Source organism: Podarcis raffonei, chromosome 2, assembly GCF_027172205.1.
Source record: "Podarcis raffonei isolate rPodRaf1 chromosome 2, rPodRaf1.pri, whole genome shotgun sequence".
Classification (NCBI taxonomy): domain Eukaryota; kingdom Metazoa; phylum Chordata; class Lepidosauria; order Squamata; family Lacertidae; genus Podarcis; species Podarcis raffonei.
The window spans coordinates 112097642-112111399 of record NC_070603.1 but is presented as its reverse complement, the minus strand read 5'-3'; the positions used below and the strand labels follow the sequence as shown (position 1 = coordinate 112111399).

The 13758-nt window shown below is 46.1% G+C and overlaps 1 protein-coding gene across 1 annotated transcript; it reads right to left on the bottom strand.

Annotated features, from left to right (window-relative positions):
* Positions 1-1079: 1079 nt before the first annotated feature.
* On the bottom strand, positions 1080-6260 carry LSM2 (LSM2 homolog, U6 small nuclear RNA and mRNA degradation associated). Its single transcript, XM_053379416.1, has 5 exons — positions 6139-6260; positions 4243-4310; positions 3892-3922; positions 2401-2460; positions 1080-1337 (listed from the first exon to the last, which is right to left on the bottom strand). Exons 1-5 carry the CDS (start codon positions 6139-6141, stop codon positions 1212-1214), a joined length of 288 nt encoding a protein of 95 aa, XP_053235391.1. The 5' UTR covers positions 6142-6260; the 3' UTR covers positions 1080-1211.
* Positions 6261-13758: the final 7498 nt, after the last annotated feature.

The following is a 13758-nucleotide window of genomic DNA, read 5'->3' as shown; positions in this document are numbered from 1 at the left end:
CCATGGCCTTATTGCGTGTCATTTATACAGAACCATGGGTGTGGTATTTTCCCCAAGTCCTCGACCGAGCCCATAACAGCTACAATCTTTCAAATGCAACCTTTTATTCTTCTGCAACTTTACATGCAATTTCTCTTTCATTTTGCTCTCTTAAAAAAAACACAAAATACATGAGGAAAACAAAATACAAGAAAATACAAACATGGGCAGGTCCCGTCTTTGTGGGCCAAACACAAAAGTTGCTATAAAGCAGGGTTTCCCAAACTTGGGTCCCCAGCAGTTTTTGGACTACAGTTCCCATCATCCCTCCCCACTGGTTCTGCTAGCTAGGGATGATGGGAGTTGTAGTCCAAAAACAGCTGGAGAATCAAGTTTGCTTAGGGAAAGTTGGCTGGCCACGTGGCACCCTCTGCTGGCCAAAAGGAGCATTGCCACACAATCTGAACCACCCCCAGTACTGCTAATTGGCATTTATAGATTGCAGAACTCAAGTCTGCACCACCTAGAATACCCACAGGATTGTGGCCTCTACCGGCAACACAGGTAGGAGAACAAATGAAGGAAGGACAAAAACAGTGGGTTGGGGAAAGCCCGGAAAGGACATATGGTGGGATATTAGCCCCCCTGTGAAGAAGTAACGTTTCCCACTACTGAACAATGCCACAGGTAGAGCAGATGAAATACTAGAAGCTTTTGCAGGGGCTGGGAAATTGAACTACTGGCTCAAAATAATTACTTTTTAAAAAAAAGTTGCTGCCATTACCATGGAAGGGGGTTCAGCGTCCTAACCAGGAACGGAACAGGAGTGTACAGACAACCTCCTTGAACTTAAAGCAAAAGAGAAACCAATTTGTTGCTTCTTGCAGGGTTGGGACCCAGGTTTCGATGCGCTTGGAACAGACCCACCAAAACCCGACGGGATTTCAGGTAGCCGCAACTAAATTCCTATTGATTCCCGTGGGGCTTCTGCAAGGGTGACTCCTAAGTCTGGATCCAGCCCATAGGAGGCAGGTACCAACTCTAGCCTGGGGCACGCATTCTGCCTCCCAATGGGTGCAGGACTGTGTGTGTGTGTGTATTGGTGGCAGCTTCCATGGCACAGGGGGCAGGTATGGAAGCTGGGTCTAGCTTCCCCACATCTTCATTCAACTCTTTCCCAGGAAAACCACGCAGTGCAGAAAGGGGGAGGGGGGTGAAAGCAGGAAGTGCCCTCACTGCTTCTGTTGCAAAGCTTCCTTGCGGGCAGCATCCTGCAACAGCTGCGTGTCGACCTCATCGGCTGGAAGCTGGACGTAGCGGACGACGGAGCCACGAATGAAACAGTTCTTGACGGACAACTGGAGAGGAAGAATAGCATTACAGGGTGCAGAGATCAGAAGCGTCCGGACTGGACTAGGGGGACACAACAGTTCAAATCCTCCACTGCGTGACCTTGTGGCCAAACAGCACCCACAGATCTACCCCACAAGGTTGTTTCTGAGGTGGGGGGAGGTGACAGGGCACCAGATGAGGGGTGGGAAATTAACTCCCCCCCAATTCATTTTCAAAAACGCCATTAACTCCTGTATCTAGGAGGCTAAAATGAGACTTGGGTAGAACATCATCTATTACCGGCTTCAGATATCTTTTTGCCCAGGCTTTCTCTGAGCCTAAGACCGGGCCTTGCTATTTCTGAATCCCTGATTTTATTTGTTTTAATAATTATTATTTTCATTTGGTTGTAATTTCTGGATAACACCTTGAGATTTTTTTTAAAATGCCAAGTGGTTTTGAATGGCTCTAAAACAGGGGTCAGCAAACTTTTTCAGCAGGGGGCCGGTCCACTGTCCCTCAGACCTTGTGGGGGGGCCGGATTATATTTTTTGGGGGGTGAAATGAACGAATTCCTATGCCCCACAAATAACCCAGAGATGCATTTTAAATAAAATCGCACATTCTACTCATGTAAAAACACCAGGCAGGCCCCACAAATAACCCAGAGATGCATTTTAAATAAAAGCACACATTTTACTCATGTAAAAACACCAGGCAGGTCCCACAAATAACCCAGAGATGCATTTTAAATAAAAGGACACATTCTACTCATATAAAAACATGCTGATTCTCAGACCGTCCGTGGGTTGGATTTAGAAGGCGATTGGGCCGCATCCGGCCCCCGGGCCTTAGGTTACATACCCCTGCTCTAAAACAACAATTAATCAGGGTAAGCCTGTGGAAAGTCAGAGTTTTATAGAGCTCCCTCAGATCTCCCCCAACCACCAAGAAAAATCCCTGCACTGGTTATGCGGCTTTACAGGTTAAAAGCCAGCAAGAGAGATACCAATTTCTACCTCGGCATTTATCTACACTTCTCACGCCTGCCGTCCCAAATCCCCCCTTTTGCCCAAGGCCATCACTCACCATGTGAGGGTATTTCTCTGGATCAGTCACACTGATGTCTGTGAGCTTGATATTCAGATACTGCAAAGTCAGAAAAGAGAGAGGGTGGGGCGGAACTAAGCAAGTAAGGTTCAAAAGTAATACAACATTCTGCCTAGTGGCCTGTTCATTACCCCTTTGCTGTTTATCCACCTTAATCAACACCTCTGGTCAGCTTCCACTGAACACAGAGCCCTGTTGGGAGCATCTGTGTCAGCATCCCGTCGTCACGGTGACCAACCAGACACCAACGAGAAACCCTCAAGCAGAATCTGAGCCCAACAGCCCATTTGCTTTTCTACGCAACTGCTATTCAGAGGGGCGCTGTCTCCCACTGTGGAGGCAGAACATGGCCAGGAGAGGTAGCCGCCATTAACAATTATATTTCTCCATGAATTTTCCTAATCTTTTGAGTTGGTGGCCATCGCTGCTCTTTGTGGAGCGAATTCAAGCATACGCTCTGTGACGGTTTTTCCTTCGCCCGTCCAGAATCTTCCAACATGTTCTGCTTCCCTGGGTGGCCCCATTAGTATTACGAGAGAGGAGGAAGGAAAACTTCTCCCAGTCCAATATCTTCGTGGCAGGCATCATTTTACACATCTCTGTCACGCCCCACAATTAAAATAAATAAAACCTTATAGCCGCACTACTAAAGAGACGTTCTGCTTTCTGTAAGCCTGCTTGCACATATCGTACAGTCACACATGAAGCCCTTTTAAGAACCAAAACGCACATATTTTTCATAAAACCTAGAACATAACATAAGCAAAACCTGCTAGATCAGATCAGTGGCCCAGTTAGTTCTCCCAGCGGCTGAACAGATGTTTGTGGGAAGCCCAAAAGCAGGGCATGAGAGCGACAACACTCTTCCTCTCCTGCAATTCTGTCTCTTGAGACAGAACCTAGTCATCATGGCCACTAGCTGCAAGTAGCCTTCTCTCGTGAATCTGCCAAACCCCCTTTTAAAGCCATCCAAGTTGTTGGACATCACTGCCACCCGTGGGAGCAAGTTCCATAGTTTAACTATAAGCTGCGCCTATGCGATCCACTAAGAATTAGGGTAGGATATAATCTGCAAACAAGGGACGTGGGTGGCACTGTGGGTTAAACCACAGAGCCTAGGATTCGCCGATCAGAAGGTCAGCGGTTCGAATCCCCGCAACGGGGTGAGCTCCCGTTGCTCGGTCCCTGCTCCCGCCAACCTAGCAGTTTGAAAGCATGTCAAAGTGCAAGTAGATCAATAGGAACCGCTCCAGGGGAAGGTAAACGTCGTTTCCGTGCGCTGCTCTGGTTCGCCAGAAGCGGCTTAGTCATGGTGGCCACATGACCGGAAGCTGTACGCCGGTTCCCTCGGCCAATAAAGGGAGATGAGCGCCGCAACCCCAGAGTCGGTCACGACTGGACCTAATGGTCAGGGGTCCCTTTACCTTTATAATCTGTAAGGAAGAAATAGGCTTTAGGTGTAATTCATACCTGATCCACCGAGTGCAAGGTCCCACATATACTGTAAAAAAGCAGAAAAGGCACAATTAAAAGCCAGCCAGGACACATGGGATATTTGGGGAGGGGTGCAAAAGCTGAGAAATAAATCTTATTTTTACATCTGAAGGCAGCCCTGTTTAGGGAAGTTTTTTAATGTTTGAAATTTTATTTTGTTTTTAATGTTCTGTTGAAAGCCACCCAGAGTGGCTGGGGAAACCCAGCTAGATGGGCAGGGTAGAAATAATAAATTTTGTTTTGTTTTTTAGAAAAGGGTTAGGATCCGGGACCAAGGCTCCTGGATTTTCCCCAAGGAGAGCAAGATGTGTTTGTACCCAACTGTACCTCAAATCATTCTTCAGTTCAACCACCACGTCCTTCCCTACCAGGGACTTGAAGAATGAGTAGAAAAGCTGCAATGAAGGAAGAACAAATGTTAAGAGATCACCCAGAGCAGGGGTCAGCAAACTATTTCAGCAGAGGGCCGGTCCACTGTCCTTGGGGGGGAGCGGACCATTTTTTGGGGGGGGGGGAATGGACGAATTCCTATGCCCCACAAATAACCCAGAGATGCATTTTAAATAAAAGGACACATTCTACTTATGTAAAAACACGCTGCATTCTACTTATGTAAAAACATCCATGGCCTGGATTGAGAAGGCAGTTGGGTCGCATTCGGCCCCCCGGCCTTAGGTTGCCTACCCCTGACCCAGAGACTCCCTTGCACTTAAAGACAAGACGGCCTCGCACAACTTTTATTCCACTGCTCAGCTGGAAGCATTATGCACCAAACACATCACATATATACATATCAGCTTCCAACGAACGGTGGGAGCACCCAATGTTTCAGACTACAACTCCCATCGTGCAGCGTAGAGGCTCAGAAAGGAATAGGACCCACAGTCTGAAAAGAGGTTTCTAGCCCCTGTGGCAACAAGTGCTCAACTACAGGTCACCGAAATACCCATCATCCTTTTTCCTCTGCCCATTCACGACTCAGTTTCCCCTTTGCTCCACTGTTTCCTTGCCTCTAATTTAGGCTAAAAGCCCTTCAGGGTAGGAAACAGTGCTCTTTGCCAAGTCGTTGTACACTAATACGGTGTTACACAGAACAACAATAATGGTGCTATTATCACCACCATTATTAAATTTATTACCCGCCCTACACCAGCAGGCCCCAGGGTGGGTTGCCAACACTTTTCAAATTAGCAACAATTAAAATGGATTATAGTACAGTGAGATTAATTGGAAGTCAGTTTTAAATTTCTTTTCTATAAATTTTAAAATTGTGTTCAATACCAGGAAATTATATGATAATTATATTAATCTTCTTATATCTTATAGTGTGGTGGTTTGTTTGATATTTCTGTTATTTGTTTGTTTGATTGATTGTATGTTTGTTTACTTGTATGTGCGTCTGTTTTTCATAAATGTACAGTGGTACCTCAGGTTAAGTACTTAATTTGTTCTGGAGGTCCGTTCTTAACCTGAAACTGTTCTTAACCTGAGGTACCACTTTAGGTAATGGGGCCTCCCGCTGCCGCAATACCGTGCGATTTCTGTTCTCATCCTGAAGCAAAGTTCTTAACCCGAGGTACTATTTCTGGGTTAGTGGAGTCTGTAACCTGAAGCGTCTGTAACCCGAGGTACCACTGTATTTATTTTAAATGAATAAAGATATATTTAAAAAATAAAATAAAACGGATTACAGTCATAGAAATAGGGTGGACCCTGGCAACACATTATCTCTGATGTCTAAGGCCAGTGTAAGGAAGTGCTTAAAGAGATTCAGCTGAGGTTGTGCATGAGGCTCTTAACTCATAAGGGTTGTGGGTTCAAAACCCACGTCGGGCTAAAGATTTTTGCATTACAGGGGGTTGGACTAGTAAATAACCCTCGTGGTCGCTTCCAACTCTACTATGAAAAGAACATAAAAAGCATTGATCCTAATGATGATGGCGACGCTGTTAGTATTTAAGGTGCATTTTAAGCTACCCTGCTGCCTGCATTCATCGCCCAAACACAGGCTGCTGTGCTCTGAGTCCAGAAATTAAAAGCAGGAAAAGTTCGCCGACTCCCCACCGACCCCGATTTGCAAGTGGCTTCCCTGACTGCATAATAATAATAATAATAATAATAGCCCCACACACCATTGCCTCCTGCACCCTGCTTTTAGGGGTGGGGGGAGAAAAACCAATGGCAGCTGCGTCACAGAACCAGCCCGTGACGTCACAAACTCACCATCGCCGCCGCTCGCCAGACGCAGCAGCAAAGAACCCGCGTGGACCAAACCTCAGAACCCAGAAAGAACTTCCCGGGCTGCGCATGCGTCGTGCGGGCGCTCACGGAACGGGGAAGCGGGCGGGACAACCAGACGCGCTCGGAAAGCGCGGAGGAAGGAAGGTTTTTATTTAAAGGGGCCGCTGCCTAATTATGCCTCGCCCCGCGCCTTAAAGGAGAAGGAGGCTTGCTGCTCAATTGCCCTTTGCGGGTTCTATGAATGGATAGAAAACTCGTTTTAAACTCTTCAGATTTCCCCTCTAAAAGTGGCCTTAAACACCTGGCCATCCTGGCTGCTGACACGAGGCCGCAGAAGCGAATGCATTTCTAGCCATTAAAGCAGAAACTCTTTGCAACGTGTGCACCGGCTAACACGGGTGTCCGCAGACCTGATTCTCCAGTGCAGTGGCTAGACAAGGACCTGGGTTCGAGTTCACACTGGGTACTGTTCGGCCAGTCATTGCCTTTAGCCTACCTCACAAGGTTGGTGTGGGGGGGATGAAACTGCAGGGGGCAGGGCCGGTTAATGTGCACTTCACATCCCATTCCCACATGGAGCTGTGACATTTGGAATTTGGGGTACATGATCCAAGCTCTCCTGCTACCAGCAATATCTAGATCCATAGCTGTCAACCTTCCCTTTTTTGCGGGAAATTCCCTTATTACAGCACCGTTTCCCGCTGCTATCCCGGATTGTTAGATATCCCATAGACTGTCCCCGGGACAGGTGAGGCTGCTGATCCCTTATTTTCAAATCTGAAAGTTGACAGCTATGCCTAGATCAAAGGTAAAAGGTAAAGGGACCCCAGACCATTTGGCCCAGTTGTGGCCGACTCTGGGGTTGCGGTGCTCATCTCGCTTTATTGGCCAAGGGAGCCGGCGTACAGCATGACTAAGCCGCTTCTGGCGAACCAGAGCAGCGTATGGAAACGCCGTTTACTTTCCTGCCGGAGCGGTACCTATTTATCTACTTGCACTTTGACGTGCTTTTGAACTGCTAGGTTGGCAGGAGCAGGGACCGAGCAACGGGAGCTCACCCCATCGTGGGGATTCGAGCCGCCGACCTTCTGATCAGCAAGTCCTAGGCTCTGTGGTTTAACCTACAGCGCCACCCGCGTCCCTTAGACCCACGATGGGGTGAGCTCCCGTTGCTCAGAGAGGTCATAAGAACATAACAGCCCTGCTGGGTCAGACCAAAGGCCTATACTGTCCATGGCGCATACCCATCAACTGTCTGGGACATCCCATTTGAGAGCAAGATTACAGCCAAACACACATATTGAGCAAGATTGTGGCACCCTGAAACATGTTTTAGGGTGCAATGCTCTTGCACAGGTCACATGACTTGCACGGGAGAATGTCCTGGCAGACGCATCCTGGTTTTGCTCTGGGACAAGTTGGAGGCTATGGTTACATCATTCCCATAACGAAAGCTACCACAAATATATCAATGTTTTCAAAAGTAGGAAAATTGGCTTTTGAAAAAACAAGGGCTCCACAGTACTTAGTTAACTGGGCCGAGCTAAACGGCCTCGGTCCTGTATACCTGAAGGAGCGTCTCCACCCCCAACGTTCTGCCCGGACACAGAGGTCCAGTGCCGAGGGCCTTCTGGCGGTTCCTTCACTGCGAGAAGCAAAGCTACAGGGAACCAGGCAGAGGGCCTTTTTGGTGGTGGCGCCCGCCCTATGGAACACGCCCCCATCAGATGTCAAGGAAATAAACAAGTATCTGACTTTTAGAAGATATCTGAAGGCAGCCCTGTTCAGGGAAGTTTTTAATGTGTGACATTTTAATGTATTTTTAATCTTTGTTGGAAGCTGCCCAGAGCGGCTGGGGAAACCCAGCCAGATGGGCGGGGTACAAATAATAAACTATTATTATTATTGTTGTTGTTGTTGTTATTATTATTATTTCTGGGGGCCGCTAGCATAAACCATCTGAATACCACCCGCTCAACTGTTAGGAAGTTCAAAGTACCGACAGTGACAAAAGCATGCAAAAGATTAACTATGGGAAAACAGTGGAGAATTTTGGTAGGGGAAAAAAGATGGCCACTCTGCAGAAAGTCCCCTCCAGCAATCCTTTTTATTGTGCATTTATGATGTTATGTACTGAAGTTCTCACCCTGGGCCAGCAGGGGGATACTGTAGATAGTTTTCACTCAGGTCTACATATGCAAATAAGGGATTGAAAGTGACGTTCAGTGATTGGATAGTTACAGAAAGTTGTTACTGTTGCGTTGTAGTGGAGCTCCATATAAGCAGGCTGGCTGAACCCTTCAGTTCAGTTCTGTTCTGGCCTGTGAATAAACAAGAGCTGTTTGAAGAATCGCTGTGTCGTCTGATATGTTCACCCAGAACTTAACACATGATGACGTGCACACATGATGTTTTCAGGGCAGTCACACATGAGCCCACGTTTACAATACTGTTTGTACCTGCAAAGATTTTGGGACATTTGTACTGCTTCATTTCCAACCCGTGCATATCCCGTGACCGCCTACTCAAATCCCATAACTTTTAACACCATAAACGTTGTGATATATTTTGTCCTGCATTTGCTCTGTCGTAGCCCACCCCGTTCCCCGTCCCAGATAGCAATTAGGTGGTTGCAGCGAGGTGGCACAAATTAAAAACGGAATAAATCTTCTGCTAATGCACTAATTATTGTGTCAAGCACAGGTTGTGGAACACACCCACATGAAAGCAGCCGTCTGAAGGGGCCCAAGGAGAGTCAGATAAAGGAAAAATCTCAGAAATTTCCTCCAAAGCCTTTCTGCGGAAAAATCTCTGCTCCGCTCTGGTGCAGAGCAATGAGAGAAGGGAAGATTACATCCCGGCGTCGACGTGAGCATGAGCAATCATAAGATGTAATGAAATGTTGACGTGGACACAGAGTAGGCGGATGATTGCATGGTTCACAAATGGAGACGGATGCGTCAGTATATCTGCATTGGTGGCCATAATTTATATAGCTACCTGGAGCTGTAAACCTATAAAAGAGATTTTGATTTGGGGCACCAACGCATGCACACTCATCCTTTGATGGCTGTTATTTTTATGGCGAAAACAAATTACTGCTTTCTTTAATCAGCCTGAGGCCCGCCTCTTCTTTTCTCACCTGTTATTTGAGTGTGTGATCCTTGTGTTCTCTGTTCTTTATGGAAACTCTTTGGGTTTGTTTTCTGCAGCTTTATACGTCTAGATAGGATTTCTATCAGGAGATAAGCAAGGTCTTTTCCTCAAACATCCTCAAAAGAGGGCTAGGGTATTCACTTGTGTGTTAGCAAAAAAGAAGCTGCAGATTTGCCTAGCAATCACATTTATTTAAGTATTTGTAGATGCACATTTGGGGGGGGGTCAAATAGAAATGCAATACAGTGGTACCTCTGGTTAAGAACTTAATTCATTCCAGAGGTCCGTTCTTAACCTGAAACAGTTCTTAACCTGAGGCACCACTTTAGCTTATGGGGCCTCCTGCTGCTGTGCTGCTGCCGCATCGCGATTTCTGTTCTCATCCTGAAGCAAAGTTCTTAACCCGAGGTACTATTTTTGGGTTAGCAGAGTCTGTAACCTGAAGCGTCTGTAACCTGAGTTACCACTGTACATCTCACCATAGTGGAGAAGACTATCCACAGTTGACTTGCACAGCTGCTTCGCCATCTAGTTGCTTCCTGTGAAGGGGCAACCTCGAGACCCCTGCCCTCCCTTCGAATGGATCTTTCCTTTAAACCAGACTTGGTCCAGCCTTTCAGATGTAGCGAGGCTTCAAAGAGAAGACTGCCCTGTGAAAAATAGGACACATAGGGCCTAAGGATCACTCAGGCCAAAGATCACATCACTCGCATCAGAACAGGAGTCACACCCCTTAGGGACTATGGTGACATTTGCAAACCAGAGAAACTGTTGTGGGCACTGCAAACACACATGCATGCGCAAAATATCACCTACTTTGTTGGCTACAAGAGAATGCTTCTTCCAAACCTAATTTCAGCAGGGGAAGAGGAGCTTCTGGGGTGCCATGGAAAACCCCTCCAGGCGCATGTGTGCCCTCGGGCGCCGTGTTGGCAATCACTAGATTTCTTTAAAAATATATTTTTTAATTTTGAAGCAATGGGAGGAATTCAACAGTTGATTGTTCTGCCAGGGAAAGCATTCTGCTTTGCCAGGTGAAACGATCCCTTGCCTCTCTTACCCCTGTGCGCTATTCAAGGTGTTCTCCTGACTCGATTTAAGGTGTAGTTTGTGGGGAGGGGAGAAAGTCCTGTTGTGCAAGCAGAAGCCCTTGTGGGTGGGAATCATAAGTTGAAGCCGAGCTTTTACAAACCACATCAGGTTCTCCAACACGGAGCAGGAGCCCTCAACAAAAGTTAAGAACGACCAAACAAATAAGGTGTACAAGCAGAATGTTATGTACTGAGTTGAATAGGATTCAGAATGCAGCAGTCTGATTGTTCCTAGAACAATGCAGCAGTATGATTGGTTGGCAGGAACCACCCAATCATGCTCCAGATAGAAGTGAATCCACAACCTGATTGGCTTACAGTAGAATTCCGGAATTAGCCAATCATGTGCAGCCCATTGTGTAAATAATGTATATAAAGCAGATACTTTGAGGGGACTTTCATTCATTCCTCCTCACCACTATGAGCTGAATAAAGAGCATGAAATCACTTTGCGACTCTGAGTATATTTCACAGGAAAAAGTGCATATTAGTCATTGACAACCCCCTAGATTAAAGGATTTTAAGGGTTCACACTAGAGTTTTTTTGGCACCAAGGGCAAATGTTAAAACCTGTTCCCTCCAACCTCCCTCGGATTTTTTTTCTTTAGCTAAAGGGGGGGGTAGTTTTAGCTTAGCCCTCTCCCTATTTTAACTCTTTACTTGCAGAGATATCCTTTCCCTAGCAAAGCATTTTAAAATGCAAACCTCCACCAGCAGTATGAAATTGTATAATCCATCCTACCAGCCCAAGACTCTGCCACTTCTTCCACTATATGTGTAGGTCCAGCCTTAATAAAGAAGTTAAGCAGAACCCAGAAGTCCCTTCAGTGAACAAGACATTGTCCCCTCCTGAAGCTGGTGCCTCTGAGGATGTCAAGAGTACATATCTCTGCCACCGTTTCCTCGGCTGCTGCATTCTGAGCCCCTTCTCTATGTCTAGCTTTCGCCTAGGACTAGCTTTTCCATGCCTTCTATCTTTATGTTTTTGCAAATCCAGGTTTTCCACCAGCTGTATATTTACCAGAGAGCTTCATTCAATCCAAAATCCCTAACAAATGTACCTGTGTGTTTTCTGCTGTTGTTTTCTGCTGCTCCAGAGAAGCGGACACGGAGCAATGGATCCAAACTACAAGAAGATTCCACCTAAACATTAGGAAGAACTTCCTGACAGTAAGAGCTGTTCGACAGTGAAATTTGCTGCCAAGGAGTGTGGTGGAGTCTCCTTCTTTGGAGGTCTTTAAGCAGAGGCTTGACAACCATATGTCAGGAGTGCTCTGATGGTGTTTCCTGCTTGGCAGGGGGTTGGACTCGATGGCCCTTGTGGTCTCTTCCAACTCTATGATTCTATGATTCTATGATACACGTCTTTGCAACTGCAGGTTTGTCTTAATCATGCTCTGCATTTTAGATGTGCACTTATAACCCTTTCTGTGTGCACCTAAAATGCAGTGAAGTAGGAGCTCAGGTTTCCTATACATTTAATTTCAGTCCTGCTTGTGGAGCTGTGGGGAAAACACAAGCAACTGTATCTTTCTTCCAACTAGATTCCACTCCTTGTGTCTCCTACATGACCAATGTCTCACCTCGCAGTGTCTGGTATGAACCAGGAGTACCATGTTGCAAAACTTTGGGCTAGTGGCAAATTATTGTTTTTGCTGCTCTTACCAGCACCTTAATCATTGTAATTACCATCGTACGTCAACCTGCTTCACCCATCTGATGAAATTGCCCATGGCCTACAAAAGTTCATTCCACAGCAAATTATTTATGGAGTTCTGGACATAAAAAATCTCTCAAGGACCATCTTTTAATAGGGTTGGGAGAAGAGGAAACTGCCAACATTGTCCTTCCGACAAGAAGCCTACACATTGTCCCTTCCGACAACTCAAAGAATACCTAAATCTCAAATGCTGAAACCAATTATCTCACTTGTTAGACTGGTCAATGATTTAGTTCAATTTTCATCAGACCTAGCAGTTAAAGCTAAGGTTTTCCCAGTAGTGATGTATGGAAGTGAGAGCTGGACCATAAAGAAGGCTGATCACCAAAGAATTGATGCTTATGGTGTTGGAGGAGACTCTTGAGAGTCCCATGGACTGCAAGAAGATCAAACATATCCATTCTGAAGAAAATCAGCCCAGAGTGCTCACTGGAAGGACAGATCGTGAAGCTGAGGCTCCAATACTTTGGCCACCTCATGAGAAGAAACGACTCCCTGGAAAACACCCTGATGTTGGGAAAGATGGAGGGCACAAGGAGAAGGGGACGACAGAGGACGAGATGGTTGGACAGTGTTCTCGAAGCTACTAAAATAAATTTGACCAAACTGCGGGAGGCAGTGGAAGACAGGAGTGCTCTGGTCCATGGGGTCACGAAGAGTCGGAGACGACTAAACGATTAAATACAACAATAATGTATTAGGACATTATATATTTAGATGTATTGTGTTAAAGTTTTTTTGAGAACAGAAATCGTGTTCCAGCGGTGCGGCGGCAGTGGGAGGCCCCATTAGCTAAAGTGGTGCTTCACGTTAAGAACAGTTTCAGGTTAAGAACGGACCTCCAGAACAAATTAAGTTCTTAACCTGAGGTACCACTGTATTATTAATATGGAATAGGACATCCCTATTTTCATCCGAGAAATGTTGGAGGGTATGTAATTGTGCAGGTAACCCCAACAGCCAAGTCTGATCAGGTTCATATGAGTGCGGGGTGTGTGGGAGATGGGAACAAACAGCAGTTTCTCTTGTAAGTTGTTTCTATTTAGTACCACCAGCAGGAATGTGCACTATATATTTAAAACAGTGTGCTACCACTTTAAATCGTCCTGGCTTTCCCCAAATAATCCTCGGAGCTGTAGTTTGTTAAGTGCACTGAGAGTTGTTGAGAAACCCCCTACTCCACTCCCAGAGTTACAATTCCCAGGATTATTAACCGATCCTTCACAGCTCTCTGAGACTGGCAGCCAGATATTTGGGCGTCATCAGCTTTGTCCCAGTAAGGTCCTGACTGGTGTCATTTTGAAATAGGGGCATGGCAGGGATACCATGTGCCAGGAATACAATATAAGCAAGGATAAGCACCTGCCCATTATTCAGCCTTATCAACAGCAGCATCCGTCGTTGCAACACACCCACTATCCGTGCCTCTCTGCCATTCAAAACCTGCTCGGCTACCAACCCACACAATAGCCTCTGTAAAAAGCCACATGTGTTTATATTTGTAGATGAAGATGGGTGTCAATTTGCCACATTCATTAAATGCCAGTACCAGCCAAAGAAGCTTTGTGCACAAGTAAAGGCCACTGGCTTTTTGCAAAACAGGGTCCCTATAAATGATGCAGTTAAGTGCCTGTG